This window comes from Oncorhynchus mykiss, chromosome 7 (assembly GCF_057628025.1).
Source record: "Oncorhynchus mykiss isolate SJ-2025 chromosome 7, ASM5762802v1, whole genome shotgun sequence".
Lineage (NCBI taxonomy): Eukaryota > Metazoa > Chordata > Actinopteri > Salmoniformes > Salmonidae > Oncorhynchus > Oncorhynchus mykiss.
The window spans coordinates 18,145,001-18,162,384 of record NC_143028.1 but is presented as its reverse complement, the minus strand read 5'-3'; the positions used below and the strand labels follow the sequence as shown (position 1 = coordinate 18,162,384).

The 17,384-nt window shown below is 43.6% G+C and overlaps 1 protein-coding gene across 2 annotated transcripts in view; it reads right to left on the bottom strand.

The window, feature by feature from the left end:
* Positions 1 to 797: 797 nt before the first annotated feature.
* Positions 798 to 17,384, bottom strand: part of LOC110527535 (SH3 domain-binding protein 4-A) — a 27,400-nt gene continuing 10,813 nt past the window's right edge. For both annotated transcript variants that reach the window (XM_021608878.3, XM_021608879.3), the window contains exons 2-5: positions 14,590 to 14,803; positions 12,050 to 14,457; positions 3,017 to 3,205; positions 798 to 2,736 (exon numbers count right to left, since the gene is read on the bottom strand). In XM_021608878.3, coding sequence (XP_021464553.3) covers positions 2,512 to 2,736; positions 3,017 to 3,205; positions 12,050 to 14,457; positions 14,590 to 14,713 — 2,946 coding nt within the window. In that variant the 5' untranslated portion in view covers positions 14,714 to 14,803 and the 3' untranslated portion in view covers positions 798 to 2,511. The remainder of the gene's footprint in view (positions 2,737 to 3,016; positions 3,206 to 12,049; positions 14,458 to 14,589; positions 14,804 to 17,384) is intronic.

The window sequence follows — 17,384 nt, the reverse complement described above, 5'->3', positions numbered from 1 at the left end:
CCAGAATGCCGCAGCCCGTCTGTTTTTCAACCTTCAAATAAATACAAATAAAAGTTGCACTTGTCTTGCTAGCACGGACTTTGCTGCTAGCTTCTTTATTGAGGAAGAATTGACTTACTACGACTGAGATATGTGGTCGTCTCACCTAGCTATCTTAAGATGAACGCACCAACTGTAAGTCGCTCTGGATAAGAGCATCTGCTAAATGACTCAAATGTCAAATATAACTAACAGACAGTCGCTGCAACCCAATCTCACTTTTTGACGGCATAATTTGCCGTTTGACTTGCAATTAGACCTCGGCGCAAGTTGGACGAACGTCAAGACTGGAAATTTGTGTGTGAGATCCTGTTGCATACAGTTTTTAATCCATCCATATACTACTGTGATTTGTTGTTCATTATAATATCTTTGTGTTTTCATGAATTCCAGAATTGTTTTAGCTTAATTCATTAATCAGTTACCTCATTAAAAGTACCTTTTTTATGGGAACACAAAAAAACTTTTGCAAGTCTACAATTAATTGTGTTATTTCAATTCAGTATGAGATTGTTCTCCTGAATCAGCCTGATGCAAGTGCTTGGGAATGCCTTAAATGAGCAAACAAGCCAACTGGCCACTAGCCCAAGAGTCCAATAACTCCTCACCAGAAAACACTGTATCCTAGGCTATTCTTTCACTGTGCTCCTTTGTGTAGGGCCACACTGAGACAAATCATGTTGAATAATGTCCGTGAATGTAGAATCACGGAACACAAATTCCGACCATGAAAGCTGCACACTGCCTGACAGAGGCACTTTAGAATTGTCAGACATTTTATTGAGTCCATATGAACCAACAGGTCAAGACAACAACTAATGGAGGCATCGAAGTGCAGAACTTGTCAATCGGTACCGTCACAGACCAGTGTGACCATTTAACTACGCAAATAATACTACTGACATTTCATCTGCATTCACAAAACATACAAAACACAGCTCTTGCACTGAAAACACACCGTAGCGTTACACAAAGAGAAAGACTGTATGAAGGTTCAAAGCTCCAGAGTTTGAGCTTTTGATTGATAAAGGGTATCATTGAAACTGCAAAACAACAGCAACCAAAATATATTTCTGAGCAAATCAAGGCCAAAAAGGCTTCACTAGTTCACAAGCTTTAAAATGGCGTACCAAGCAATTGAAACCATCACAGCCAGTTTAATTCGTCAAAAGAATTGTTCATTCCGTTACTGCCGGTTAAACAAATGAAAAGAAGAGACGATGTTGTGAGGTAATTCTGCTTTTAAACTTTCAGGAAACAAAGAGAAAAGATTCTTGTTGGATACATGATGTAATTATTATTCAGCTTTTTGTGGCACGCATTTTGTCCTAAAGTGAACGTAGAGGAAACTAACCAAAAGGGGGTTTATTCTGAAATTATGAGTATTTTGTGTAGAACAATGAACTGTGATCTAGGCTAGTACCTAACTGGCAAGCAAAAAGTACAAAGAGCAGTCAAAAAGAGATATGAAGCACAGGAACACTTAAGGGGGATGGAAATAGAAATCCAAAGAGGTATAATATAATGCACTTCAAAAATCAAGTTTCTGTACATTTTTCATTCGAAATATATCTATATAATTAGTGGAGGAAAAAAGCAATAAAAACGAGTGCTATGCCACTTTCTGTAGAAAAAAAGGTGTAGCAAAAGACAATACAGATTAAAAACCACCCTTTAGAAATCACGTCAGTATTGTGGCTTAATAATAATCTACTGTAAATACCAATGAGAGTGTTGAGTGTTTAACCCGCTAGAGAAACAGACCTACAGTAACATGTGCTCTGTGTGAAGTGGTGGTTACTGGTTACAAACCATTGTAGTCCTGTGCAACAGGATGGGAGCAGGGTCAAGAGTTGAAAGCTCAAGGAATAACAGCTACGGTCAAGGTCCGATTGGTGATTGGTCATCCTGAGGGCGGGAGGATACCAGTAGTAGTCCTGCTGGATCCATAGTGCCAAGCTCCAGAGACTCAATGTGCATCCTAAATGGCACACTATTCGCTATATATCGCACTACTTTTGACCAGGTTCTTGCAAAAACTAGTGCACTACTATGTCGGGAATAGGGTACCATTTCTGACATAGCTTCAAAAATCGCTGGGTGTGAACTCTAACTTCAAGTTAAACCAAACGCTCACCTAATCTCCCACTGACATCAATGCATGACTAAGTTAACGTTTCACGCCAGTGGGAGTTAGGAATCACCCCTCAGACGGCTCCTGAGACTCACTACTTCCTACAAAGTGCATTACTTCTGACCAGGCTCCAGCCAAAAAATGTGTGGCCTACTATGCCTGCATTTACACAGGCAGCCCAACTCTGATCTTTTGTTCACTAATTGGTCTTTTGACCAATCAGATCAGCTCTGAAAAAGATCGGATGTGAAAAGATCTGATGTGACTGGCCAAATGACCAATTAGTGGAAAACACAGCCTATTTAGGGAATAGGATGCCATTTCAGACTGGGTTCAGATCAAATGGCATAGTCCCCCTGTCCTACAGGGCTGAAGGCAGAGCTGCGTAACGTATCTAGGCTGTTGACCAGAATGAGGGTTCCGGTGAGGTGCTTCCAGCGCTTGGTTATAGGATTCTTCATCCGGTCCAGGCCCAGGTGCAGCTCCTGGATCACGTCCCGGTAGCTGTCCCCAATTTGGGCCGCCCAGGTCAGCAGGAAGTCATAGGCTGGCTTCCACATTGACTGTCAACATAAAATCAATCAATTGACTTTCATAGAACAAACAATCAATCCAATGTACTCATAAAACCCTTTAAGATCAACAGAGGGGACAGAGAATCATTCCAAATGCGCTTCTAAGGTCAAGTCTGACTGGCTGATATGAAAGAACACTGCACACAAGAACCAGATGGCAGGGTTAGCATTTTCTCACGTCCATTTTGATTACCGGTCTGAGGCAGCCAACACCAGTCAAACCCAGTAAACGTTACAGTACCTAGAAGTAATGGGCTGATAATCTCACCTCATTGTCCACCAGGCCGTTCTTGTCCCTGTGCGGAGCCTCATATTGCTCCATCTGCTGCTTGTTTACCCGGGCCAGCTTCTCAGCCAGCTCCCTCCAGCGCGGGGCCACCTCCACGGCCGTGGTCAGCAGGACAAAGTCCATGATCAGCCTGGCCACCAGACCCTGGCAGTCCATCTTCAACAGGGCCTAGAAGAAAGGCCACACAAAGACCACTTGATTTACTAATTCAGGCTTTGAATTCCTGCTGGAGCATAAGTCGTCGACAACCGAAGACAACATTTAGCTAGGACACAACAGTTCAAAAAACACACCCCAAAAGATCAGCAATGACACACCATTGTGTCACATGGTGTTCACCATTAAAGGGGGTAAAGACATGACTCTCTAGACATAGTGAAAGGAGTGGGGAGGAACAGCATTAGGGGGCCAGGGTATTGTCTTGATACAATACATTTGCGTCTCTAACTACGGCTACACTATCCCTCCCGACTCTCTATAAAGCCTGCTGTGAACTCTCGAGGGTGAATTAGAGCATGATTCACAAGAGCCTCTCTAGGTCTTACCACACAGACACACATATGTGTTGAACGAGAATAAAACCAGGAGGCCAGAGAAAATACACTAGTAATCCCCTCCTCTCTCCGCCAGAAACACCACAGACGAACAGGGGGTGAAAGAAACAGAGAGACAGTAAATCAAGTCTATCAGGATCCCACGAGGAGGTGGGCTGACACACAGCATGTCTGCACTGTGTAGGCTACAACCCAGGAGGGCTATATAATATCAAAGGATAATGGAAAGTACAACCCAATAAAAAACAATATGTTTTATGTACAGGAACTCATGTTTTCAAGTCTGAGCCAACCAGTTAAGCCCGCCAATAAGAGGCCGCGTATTTTTCACCACTATATCTTACAAAGCAGATAATACATAAACGTTTTTTTCAACTTTAAAGTCTCTCTGGAGAGTTTGCCTGCGACTTGACAGGATCTACTGAGACAGGTACACTATCTATATTTTGCACAGTGCTGTATCTAAACAGAAGAGCCAGCATTTGTTTGCTTTGCAGAAAGAGAATGAAGCATACTGGGAGCTGAGTGCCTGTTGCATCCCAAATGGCATCCTATTCCCTATGTCGGTGTTTCTCAACTCCAGTCTTCCAGTACCCCCAACAGCATATATTTATGTTGTAGCCCGGACAAACACACCTCATTCAACTCATTTAGGGCTTGATGAATAGTTGAATCAGGTGTGCTCATCCAGGGTTATGTTGGGATACTCGAGGACTGGAGTTGGGAAACACTGCCTTACATTTATTACATTTTTTATTTAACCTTTGCTTAACTAGGCAAGTCCCCTATGGGCCGTGGTCAAAAGTAGGGCACTAAATAGGGAATAGGGTGCTACTGGGACACATACACTGTCTTCAAAGCATTCCAGTACTCCTCCAGTCACCTCGGCCACCTGGCCTGACTCTGAACAGCAATGTTTTAATGAGCTGTCCTCTGTTCTGCACTGACTGCTGAATCAGAACTCAAATTTCTGTCAAAGTTACTCAAATAGAACTGCAGCATAACACCCTCCATCACCACCACCTGTCTGGCTACTGGGCCCGGATTTTTCCGCCATCTGCCAACACTGGCAACTGAGTCAACTGTGAATGACACAGTGGGGAGTGACTCAGTTCAATCACAGACCTAATGCTATGTCATTCACAACATCTGACACTGGTCAGGCAGGGCCAAGGAGTTAACATGGTAGCGTAGTCACTAGGGTGAGTCCCAAATGGCACCCTATACCATATATCAGGGGTATTCAACTCTTATCCTACGAGGTTCGAAGCCTATTGGTTTTCGGTTCTACCTGATAACGAATTGTACACACCTGGTGTCCCAGATCTAAATCAGTTCCTGACTAGAGGGGAACAATGAAAAAAATGGTGTGGAACTGGCTTCGAGGTCCAGAGTTGGGTTTGAGGGCCCTAATATAGTGTACTACTTTTGACCAGACCCTTATGGAGCGCCCTTTGCAACACAACTCTAGTTACCATGTCACAGTTGTGTCATATAGCCTTCAACCAGCAGGAAGATTAGTTGAATCACTGTCTCTTTAAACGTCTTAACTCAACATCTATCTTCATAATCCTTCAATCACTTCCTGTCATGGAAAACTCAAACTAAATGACATGTCTTTTTCCCATACAGTGCTGAGGAGTTGGGTAATTTATTCCATGGCAGCAGATAAACAATGCTTGAATGCTGCTTAAGTTATATCCCATAACATGAGTAAAACAAAAAACTTTGTGATACTATACTATGGTTCATGCAGAACTCTTTTATGAAACCAATAGCTAGTAATGTCATACTCCATTATCTTTATCTTCAGATAGGTACTATATAAAAAGGAATCGAGCTCTTTTGAATGACCTCCTGCACAGTTCACTGAGTGATCTCATTTATTTTTCAAACATTCCAGAGTTCAATGGAGCCTTATAAAAACTTCCAAATCCAAAAGGCCTTATGCCATTCACGTTTACCTCTCGTTTCAACTCTTAATCTAAACCTGTGATAAAACAACGTAACTCGCTGACATTTTCTGAAGCGCATCTTATATGTGTGTGTGCGCCTGCGCACACGCACACTCAGACAGTTTCCCATTCTTCAGAAAGCCAGTGGTAAGCAGGCTGATGAAAATGAGGAAGCTGTAGTGACATCCTTTAAAATGTCTCTCTGTGTGTGTGTGTGTGTGTGTGTGTGTGTGTGTGTGTGTGTGTGTGTGTGTGTGTGTGTGTGTGTGTGTGTGTGTGTGTGTGTGTGCGTGTGTGTGTGAGTGTGTTCGTTCGTGCGTGCGCGTGTGTGTGGATTACTCCATCTCTTTGACTTGATCCACATGTCCACTGGGGGAAAGCCCTGACAGACATGACTGACATCTCAAATTTACCCTGTGCACCAGAGCTCTCAGAGGCAGTTATCTCTCTAAGCTCCATTCCAAATGAGCCTGTCTGGCTCTTCTCCCTGCATTTAAAAGGCAGGGAAATGAGCACGCACACACACACACACACACACACACACACACACACACACACACACACACACACACACACACACACACACACACACACACACACAGTGTCCCTGAGACTAACAGCAGGGGAGAGGAGAGACAGGAGGGGGGAACACAGTAACAAGGACTCAACCTGCTCATTAAAGTCAACCAGGGACTTTATAGGTGAGGGAAAAGTTTCTACATCAGCAGTCTATAAACTTCTCTGTAGTTTGAAATAGCGAAAGCAGGCCCAACGGTGACTTTCAGTCATTTCATTTAATGGTGTGTACAGTACCTAGGATGATGGCAGTGGTGACTGAAATCATTGCCATATCTATTTGTCAAAAGTGTCTGTGCAAAGTCATTCTCAACTTGTAGTGTCTTACTACACACAAAATGTATTACATGTATTTATTTTTTCAATTTGTATTCATTTATCACAATTCATATTTAAAGATTGATTACATTTCATATTTACAGATGATTTTTAATTAAAATGGTCAAAAAAATATATAAAAATAGCTTCTTGGTAAAGAGCAATTTATGAAGCAATAATTTTGCTAGGACTGTCTGGGAGTGGCCTGAGTAAGGAGGGCAAAACAGAAAACTAGCTGTTAACGGCAGAGAGGTTTGGAGCTCCTTCCCACCAAAATAGGCTGACATTTCAGGCGGGCTTTTCAATCTCTAACAATAAAAGGGCATTTTGGTCATTTTCACAATTTCACAGTATTATTCCAACCTGATAGTACGGATATATACAGTTGAAGTCGGAAGTTTACATGCACTTAGGTTGGAGTCATTAAACCTCATTTTTCAACCACTCCACAAATTTCTTGTTAACAAACTATAGTTCTGGCAAGTCAGTTAGGACATCTACTTTGTGCATGGCACAAGTAATTTTTCCAACAATTGTTTACAGACAGATTATTTCACTTATAATTCACTGTATCACTATTCAAGTGGGCCAGAAGTTTGCATACACTAAGATGACTGTGTATTTAAACGGCTTGGAAAATTCAAAAATGTTATGTCATGGCTTTAGAAGCGTCTGATAGGCTAATTGACATCATTTGAGTCAATTGGAGGTGTACCTGTGGATGTATTTCAAGGCATACCTTCAAACTCAGTGCCTCTTTGCTTGACATCATGGAAAAATAAAAAGAAATCAACCAAGACCTCAGAAAAAATATTGTAGACCTCCACAAGTCTGGTCATCCTTGGGAGCTATTTCCAAACGCCGGAAGGTACCACGTTCATCTGTACAAACAATAGTATGCAAGTATAAACACCATGGTACCACGCAGCCATCATACCGCTTAGGAAGGAGACGCATTCTGTCTCCTAGAGTTGAACGTGCTTTGGTGCGAAAAGTGCAAATCAATCCCAGAACAACAGCAAAGGACCTTGTGAAGACGCTGGAGGAAACAGGTACAAAAGTATCTATATGCACAGTAAAACGAGTCATATCGGCATAACCTGAAAGGCCGCTCAGCAAGGAAGAAGCCGCTGCTCCAAAACCACCATAAAAAAAGCTTGTACTTTTTGGAGAAATGTCCTCTGGTCTGATGAAACAAAAATAGAACTGTTTGGCCATAATGACCATTGTTATGTTTGGAGGAAAAAGGGGGAGGCTTGCAAGCCGAAGTACACCATCCCAACCATGAGGCACGGGGGTGACAGCATCATGTTGTGGGGGTGCTTTGCTGCAGGAGGGACTGGTGCACTTCACAAAATAGATGGCGTCATGAGGCAGGAAAAGTATGTGGATATATTGAAGCAACATCTCAAGACATCAGTCAGGAAGTTAAAGCTTGGTCACAAATGGGTCTTCCAAATGGTCAATGACCCCAAGCATACTTCCAAAGTTGTGGCAAAGGACAACAAAGTCAAGGTATTGGAGTGGCCATCACAAAGCCCTGACCTCAATCCTATAGACAATATGTGGGCAGAACTGAAAAAGCGTGTGCGAGCAAGGAGGCCTACAAACCTGACTCAGTTACACCAGCTCTGTCAGGAGGAATGGGCCAAAATTCACCCAACTTATTGTGGGAAGCTTGTGGAAGTCTACCTGAAACGTTTGACCCAAGTTAAACAATTTAAAGGCAATGCTACCAAATACTAATTGACTGTATGTAAACTTCTGACCCACTGGGAATGTGATGAAATACATAAAAGCTGAAATAAATCTTTCTCTCTACTATACTGACATTTCACATTCTTAAAATAAGGTGGTAATCCTAATTGACCTAAAACTGGCAATTTTTACTAGGATTAAATGTCAGGAATTGTGAAAAACGAAGTTTAAATGTATTTGGCCAAGGTGTATGTAAACTTCTGACTTCGACTGTATATAAAACACAGGGATATCATGTTTTTGACTATAATGGGTCTTTTATATGTGTACTGTAGTATTACAGGGATCATTTGTCAAAGAGATCTGGGTCTCAATACGACACCCCGTGTAAATAAAGGTTAAAGAAAGAAAGAATCTGGAGGGGTCTTTCTGCTACCCATAGAGATCCTCATGTGATATTCATTGATGAGAGAAAAGCAGTCCACTTGTATAGCCTAATGTCTAGCTACTCTGTGGAGTCTGCAGGTGTCTCTCTCTGTCTTTCTGGTTGGCCGTTGGGATCTATTTCAGTGATGAGCAGTGGGATGGCATTTCAATTGTCTACTACCTGTGCAACGCCATCCTTCACATTGAGAATTCTTAGCGGTGTCAGTTTGCGTTGGTCGCTCAACCCCCCCCCCCCCCCCCCTGGCCTGCGATCTGGCCTGACCAATGTCTCCTTTCCTCTCCTCACATTTCAACTGACAAACACCTGTCAGACCATGCTAGCGACTCAGAAAAAAAGGGAAGGCAGGCTAGTAAATCCCATAGAGCACAGCGTTGTTTAGGCTCGACAGAGCTATGGATATGGTGGTCACACCTGTGAATGAACGCTTTATGAGGAATTTGAATCATAGGCCACTTGGCTGATAAGTGATCATCTCGGTTATCTTCTACTAAGAGACTTTTATATAATAATCAGCTGCACTATATATACAAAAGTATGTGGACACAATTTCATATTTGTGGATTCGGCTATTTCAGCCACACCCGTTGCTGACGGGTGTATAAAATTGAGCACACAGCCATGCAATCTCCATACACAAACATTATCAGTAGAATGGCCTGTACTGAAGAGCTCAGTGACTTTCATAGTGGCCCCGTCATAGGATATCACCTTTCCAACAAGTCAGTTTGTCAAATTTCTGCCCTGCTGGAGCTATCCTGGTCAACTGTAAATGCTGTTATTGTGAAGTGGATAGGTCTAGGAGCAACAATGGCTCAGCCACGAAGAGATAGGCCACACAAGCTCACAGAACGGGACCTCTGAGTGCTGAAGCGCATAGCGTGTAAAAATCATCTGTCCTCAGTTAAAACACTCACTACCGGGTTCCAAACTGCCTCTGGAAGCAACGTCACGTCAACGCCTTAAAGGGAAGGCCCTTTCCTGTTTCAGCATAGCAATGCCCCTGTGCACAAAGCAAAGTCCACAGAAATGGTTTATTGAGATCGGTCTGGAAGAACTTGACTGGCCTGCACAGAGCCCTGACCTCATTCTCATCGAACACTTTTGGGATGAATTGGAACGTTGAGTTCAAACATCAGTGCCCGACCTCAATAATGTTCTTGTGGCTGAATGGAAGCAAGTCCCCGCAGCAATATTCCAACATCTAGTGGAAAGCCTTCCCAGAAGAGTGGAGGCTGTTATAGCAACAAATGGGGGGGGGGGGGGGATCAACTCCATATTAATGCCCATGACTTTGGAATGAGATGTTTGACGAGCAGGTGTCCACATACCTTTGGTCATGTAGTGTATTTTTTGTTGTTGTGTTAATTCAGACAAGCATATGACCTAACCATGGTTCTGTTCTGTCTAACAATGCCTACTAACTGAGCTTTAAAGCTCCTTAGTTTAGTTCTTGCACACACTTTTTGATTAACACTTTTAGTCCAGAGAAGTAATTACTACTGTGTGAGATTAAGGTCACCAAAGGCCACAGAACCACAGAATGGCCACAGAACAACAGAAAAACCACATAACTCTCACCATAGACTCTCACTATAATGACATAATGTGCTGCAATATTGTCAAACCTTAGTACAACCATCTCCCCCACACAAACCTTTATACAGATCTCGTATCTTAATTTGAGCCAGTTTCACACAGTAGATAAATAATCCTGTAGCAACAGGAAATGTGAATTCTTATGTGGAATATAATTAATGAAAGAAATGTATAGGGGTTGATACATTTTTCATTAGGGCAAATCAAGGAAATTACTAACTTTAGAAGCCTTTTTAAACCTCGACTACATTACACGTTTTGCATTTCTTCTTGCGGTGCAGGAAAATTCCTGTAACAACAGGAGGATCAAAGTAAGACACGGCATCTGTAGACTACAACACAGCAATATCAATGGTCCTCAAGATCCTCCTCTAATGTACAGTATTTCAGGGATCAGTATGGACCAACAGCTGTGTCACTGATGTTATATCTGGTGTGTCTTGGCCTGATCAGGATATGCAACAACACTCTGTTTCTACAGCGGCTAGAAGGCTATCAGGACTGGCTGGAATGAAAAGATAAGACATGGATCTACAGTAATTCAAAGACCGCTTCCAGGCCACCATTAGCAGAGTTGCCAACAACCAGATGCCTCCAGGTTTCAGGGATACAGCTAATTCAACCTAGCTTCCTTTTCTACTGAAAACCGGATGTGGGAAATCCACTCATATGTTTTCTTTTACGCTTGCTACGTTAGGTTACTCCCAGGCTAGTGGGCATATTAAACAGATCTGTGTGTCCACCATAAATAATGTGTGTGTGTGTGTGTGTGTGTGTGTGTGTGTGTGTGTGTGTGTGTGTGTGTGTGTGTGTGTGTGTGTGTGTGTGTGTGTGTGTGTGTGAGGAAGGGTGGTACGAGGGCTTTGGGCATGGCTCATTGCTTTCTGGGACCAATCCATCGTCATCCCTTTGTCTACTCAGTTTATCATGCCTGATGGCAGAAAAATGGTTGCTTGTTTGAATTCTAGCCTGCCTTTGATCAGAATACCATTGAAAGGCATAGACAACTATTATATTTCATGTCAAAATAAACTGATATATGCTAGCTCTTACTGATAAGATGTTTACAGAAGCAAGCATTGTGAAAAAGACATCAACCTCACTTTCACAGACAGATCCAATTTCTCCACAGATCCAAATTCAAGCAACTGTTGCCTGTTTGAGATAGATGCAATGTGGGGTATAGTTACATTACCAAGCACTTCTGTCTAAAACTTTAAAAGGACAAGGGTGACTGGAGACTCTCTCGAGAGGGAGTGGGAGGCATGTTGAGTCAACACTTTCTGTCACAACAGCAACCCTGCCTGCTTTGTGGAGATTCTCTCAGGATATTGTCGTCTCTGTTTGTGTCTCAGTCTCGGAGTTGCACTGAAGGAGGTGAAGTAGCTGTGTTTTTGTGCATTGTAAGTCACACCACACGTATTCTCCCAACAAGTAGACCTACTCTTAAGGCACCCTGAGGCGATAAGGAAAACTGCTTACCACAGGTGACTGAATAAGCTGAGTACAGTAACATATCAGCCCCCCATCTCACAGTACATCACAGCCCATTGACTCTGACAGAATGGGAACACCATGTCAACATCTGCTACTGGTGGAAAATAGGAAATAAACTCAGAAGCACTATACATTTCCAGGTGAAAGTTGAATTTGCAATTTTTTTTTTACATTTGAATAGCTTCTACAGCCTAAGATGTACAATGTGCACGGTGAGGGGTTTCCAAACACACACACACACACACACACACACACACACACACACACACACACACACACACACACACACACACACACACACACACACACACACACACACATCAGAGCGAGAGAGAGACAGAGAGACAAACACACACACACACAAACGTACTGTCATGAGTTCCTTCTGGAAGGTCTTTCTCTCCTTGATGTCCATGTTAGTGCAGTCCTCCTTGAGCTTCTCCAGAACCGACGCAACCTTCTCAGGCTCGTTGTCCGGTTCAGTCCGACAGAAATAAGACAAAGGTAAGTTCCCATATCCCAGCGCGTCTGCAAAGGCCTTCCAGTTCCCTATGTTCTCCATGAGTACCGTCCTCACAGAGGCGTAGATGTATGTGAGAAATTTGCAAGGCTTCAGAATCTCCTCCACTAGCACGGTAGTCGTGAGGTCCGGACCACAGAAATAAATAGGCTTGACTTTCCCCAAAACCAGAACGTTTTTCGCGTGAACAAGACCGGTCTTTCCCTGATAATATCCAATATACCACTCTTTGGTCCACAGTTGTCCTCGTAGTTTGATTTTCTCCTCACTCAGCAATGCGATCACGTCTCCCTTCTTGTATTCCAACAGGTATGTGCTCTTGTTTTGCCTGATCACAGTTTTGAGCAACTTGCCAAACTTCAGGTTGGTGATGCAGCGCTCCTGAAACTGTGGATATTTGGCAGTGATGGCCAGAGGTGACAGAAGAATCTTACCCACCACCTCTTTCTTCTTCAGGAACCTCCTTTGGCCGGAGTTCCGCGCTACACTCTTTGGAGGCGGTTGCGGTGTTTGGACGCAGAACTGAGCCAGGATACAGTCCAAGCAATCTTTGACCTGGACCTGCAAGGTGAAGTCTGAGATCTCTTCAGGGTTGTTGGATGTGATCATGTAAATGAGTCGGCTAACCTTCCCCAGTTTGACCTGGAAGCCCCGAATAATCCGGGCTTGCTCATTAGCCTTGATCATATAGTTAGACATGTTGGAGTATAGACCAACCTGGAGGTCCTGGGGCCGTCCCAGAAAAAACTGATGCTTCCCCCACAGCGTGAGCGCCACTGGAGGGGCGGAGTGGGCCTGCTTCCCCACCTCACTCACCAGTAGGGTGTTAGGGGCACAGTCATGCCCAAATAGGGCCACGACCGTCTTGAACGAAGGATGGATGTGCTTGGGCCCATAGACACCCAGGGTGACTTTCTTCAACACATTGTCCCATACAGTTGTATTAAGGTTGACGTGCTGGGCCTGCACCACTACCACCACGTACATACACGGCTCCAAGTTATCCAACTGGACTTGTACTGTGTCCTTGTATAGGTAGGCATGTGGGATGATTATATAGGGTCCCTCCTTGCAGTCACTCCGGACGCAGAGCACCTCGGCTACCTGACCGCTGTCTTTCTTCACCGTCACGGACACAGTCATCTCCAGAGTGATGAAGGACTTGGTATCCATGTTGGACAGTTTGATTTCCACCACTGGGCTGACCGTGGAGCAGTGGTCATTGTTCAGCTCCAGTGGAGGGTCCAGTAGGGCCTTCATGGAGATCTGCTGGGTGTCTTCAGGACCCACGTGTCCCTCAGGGACATGGACGCTGATCTGGGTGTCTGGGAGCTGAACGGCCCCTCCACGACTGTCTAGTTTACAGACAATGTTGGTCTCCACCGGCTGAGTCTGTCCCCAACCAGGGCTCTGCCCCAGAGAGTCCAGGTCATGGCAAGATCTGGCCAGCTTCCGATGGTTTAGCCACGCAGTCCTGAAATCCTCCCTGCTCTGAAACTGCTCTGGCGAGGGAGCCTTGAGGCCAGTGAAGAACCCGGAAGAAGGCAAAGGGGGGTTGGATTGCGTCTGTAGGACGGACAACTCTGATAAACTGTACGATCGCTTGCTCCTGAAGAATGGGTTATCCCTTCGCAGTGTCTGTAAAACATGTAGGTCCTGGTTGGTGCTGGTGGATGTCATCATATCAAAGATGTTGCAGTTACTGAAGCCATTGATCATGGTGTTGCTGGAGGTAGAGTTAGGTACCGAGGGGGAGACTGACGATTCCAAGGAGTCAAAGACGAGCAGGTCCGTGGACCTTCCCCTCTCATTACAGTTCTGGTCCAGAGAACCACGTAGATGAGCACTGTTGATGAAGGGGTTGGTGGAGGAGGTATGGAGGGAGAAGGGGTTGCTGTTAAAATAAGGCGAATAAGGAGTGGTCTTAACGGACACCCCTGTCCACTCCCCTAGGAGATCCAGCTCCTTAGCCACTTCGTCTGTACACTCCCCTAGATTGTCTATCATGCCACTATCACCGAGCGACGAGTTTCTACAGTTGATGGGCTGGACATATGCTGAGGGGATGTAGCCCATCTCTGTGTTGTTGTGGGCATACCACCACTCTCCACCCGACGTGTCCATCACATAAAGCCGGTCACCTTTGGAAAACTTTAAAGTGGTAAAGCTAGATGGGCAGTAGTCCTTGATGGCGACGACTTCACGAGCAGTTACGAGGGAGGCTGAATTGTCCAGCCGTAAGGCACTGGAAGAAGGCACTGGATGAAAAGAAAAAAGAAGATCAAAAATTCACATAAACATTCTCAATTCATCCTCAATTTACATTTAAATCAGTATATCTTTAAATGCTGAATAACTGTCTGGTACATTAGTCAGTATTGAATCCTGACCTTTGACATCTGTGAGGCTAGCCTCAGAGAGCCCTTCGTTGAGATCAATGAGCGTGCCCTCCGATTTGCAGCGAGGGAGAACATGGTTACTGTTGGTCCCTCTGATGATCCGGTGGGCCGCCATCTTGGTGTGAATTGCCCGAATTGCAGTCGCACTACTACTCTTCCATTTCTCCAATTATGATATTCAGTCTTTGGCAGCTCTCCATTGTATCTATACGAAAGGAAACAAAAATGAGAACATATTCATTAGCTGTGACTGATCCATTCTTGTAAGAGCCATAAATGATCAAATCATCACAGTTTACAACATGGTTTGATTCCGTAAGAAGCGGGGACAGTCTTGGCTAAGGACTAAAATGAATGGGATTCCAGTAGATGCCAAATAATATCCAGTGAAGAGAATAAACATTATTTCAAAGTCATTTTGATGAAATTACATTGAACCAATGTGGAATAGACGTTGAATTGACGTCTGTGCCCAGTCGGTCTTCTGCTATTTTAACACCTTTCCAATTACTTTACAGTCATTGGTGTCCTCAATATGCCTGAATTGGCTAATTCTGAGTTCTGTATCTCAGTGTGCAGTTGAGGGTGACAATTGCATATTTTCCATCTCATTCTGTTGCTTTGTGAAGCATAAATCCTCAGGGAGGGAAACCGAATCACATGGAGGATTATCAGGAAATCATGGACCATTCCCTTCTTAAACCCTCTCAGATGTACAATATTCAGTAAAAACCTAAGTGGAGACTAGATACAGTGCCTTGCAAAAGTATTCACCCCCTTGGCATTTTTCCTATTTTGTTGCATTACAACCTGTAATTTAAATGGATTTTTATTTGGATTTCATGTAATGGACATACACAAAATAGTCAAAATTGGTGAAGTGAAATAACATTTTTTTTTAATACATGTATTTTTTTTTTTAAACTGAAAAGTGGCGCGTGTATATGTATTCACCCCCTTTGCTATGAAGCCCCTAAATAAGATCTGGTGCAACCAATTGCCTTTCGAAGTCACATAATTAGTTAAAGAAAGTCCACCTGTGTGCACTCTATGTGTCACATGATCTGTCACATGATCTCAGTATATGTACACCTGTTCTGAAAGGCCCCAGAGTCTGCAACACCACTAAGCAAAGGGCATCACCAAGCAAGCGACACTATGAAGACCAAGGAGCTCTCCAAACAGGTCAGGGACAAAGTTGTGGAGAAGTACAGATCAGGTTTGGGTTATAAAAAAATATCTGAAACTTTGATCATTCCACGGAGCACCATTAAATCCATAATAAAAAAAATGGAATGAATATGGCACCGCAAAAACCTGCCAAGAGAGGGCCGCCCACCAAAACTCACGGACCAGGCAAGGAGGGCATTAATCAGAGAGGCAATAAAGAGACCAAAAATAACCCTGAAGGAGCTGCAAAACTCCACAGCAGAGATTGAAGTATCTGTCCATAGGACTACTTTAAGCCGTACATTCCACAGAGCTGGGCTTTACGGAAGACTGCCAGAAAAAAATAAGTAAACATGTTTGGTGTTCACCAAAAGAAATGTGGGAGACTCCCCAAACATATGGAAGAAGGTACTCGGGTCAGATGAGACTAAAATGGAGCTTTTTGGCCATCAAGGAAAACGCTATGTCTGGCGCAAACCCAACAACTCTCATCACCCCGAGAACACCATGTGGCAGTTTCCCATCGGCACGGAATGGGAAACTGGTCAGAATTGAAGGAATGATTGATGGTGCTAAATACATAGAAATTCTTGTGGGAAACCTGTTTCAGGCTTCCAGAGATTTGAGACTGAGACGGAGGTTCACCTTGCAGCAGGACAATGACCCCAAGCAAACTGCTAAAGCAACACTTGAGTTGATTAAGGGAAAACATTGAAATCTCTTGGAATGACCTAGTCAAAGCCCAGACCTCAATCCAATTGAGAATCTGTGGTATGACTTAAAGTTTGCTGTACACCAGCGGAACCAATCCAACTTGAAGGAGCTGGAGCAGTTTTGCCTTGAAGAATGGGCAAAAATCCCAGTGGCTAGATGTGCCAAGCTTATAGAGACATACCCAAAGAGACTTGCAGCTGTAATTGCTGCAAAAGGTGGCTCTACAAAATATTGCCTTTGGGTGGGGTGAATAGTTATGCATGTTCAGGTTTTCAGTTTTTTTGTCTTATTTCTTGTTTGTTTCACAATAAAAAAATATCTTGCATCTTCAAAGTGGTAGGCAGGTTGTGTAAATCAAATGATACAACCCCCCCCCCCCCAAATATATTTTAATTCCAGGGTGTAAGGCAACAAAATAGGAAAAATGCCAAGGGAGGTGATTACTTTCGCAAGCCACTGTAGGTCAGATAGGTTCCTTCCTTGACATAGCTATTGTCTTGACAATAATTTGGACATTACTTTGTATAATTTGACTTGATTTCACATGTAACATTTCAAATGTATGTAATGTGTATAGTGCAAGCAAATATCGCACAGCTGAGTACCATGTCACACAGCCTCCTCTACTTACAACTAACTAGCTCAAAGACCTCGCTCATGATTTCACATTTAGCTCATCCATAATTCAAAACACACTGTCAGTCGATGTCAGGAGGAGAGTACTTTTATATGAGTGAGACCATATTCTTGATTCCAGCATTTTCTCTCACACAAGAAGCAGGAGGGGGTAGCGATCTACACTACACCTCAATGCAGTGAACCATACAGCTCTGGCCTAAAAGCTAAAGGGTTTTGTTCAGAGACACTAAAGTCCCCCAGAGATGTCAGGGAGAGATTTCACA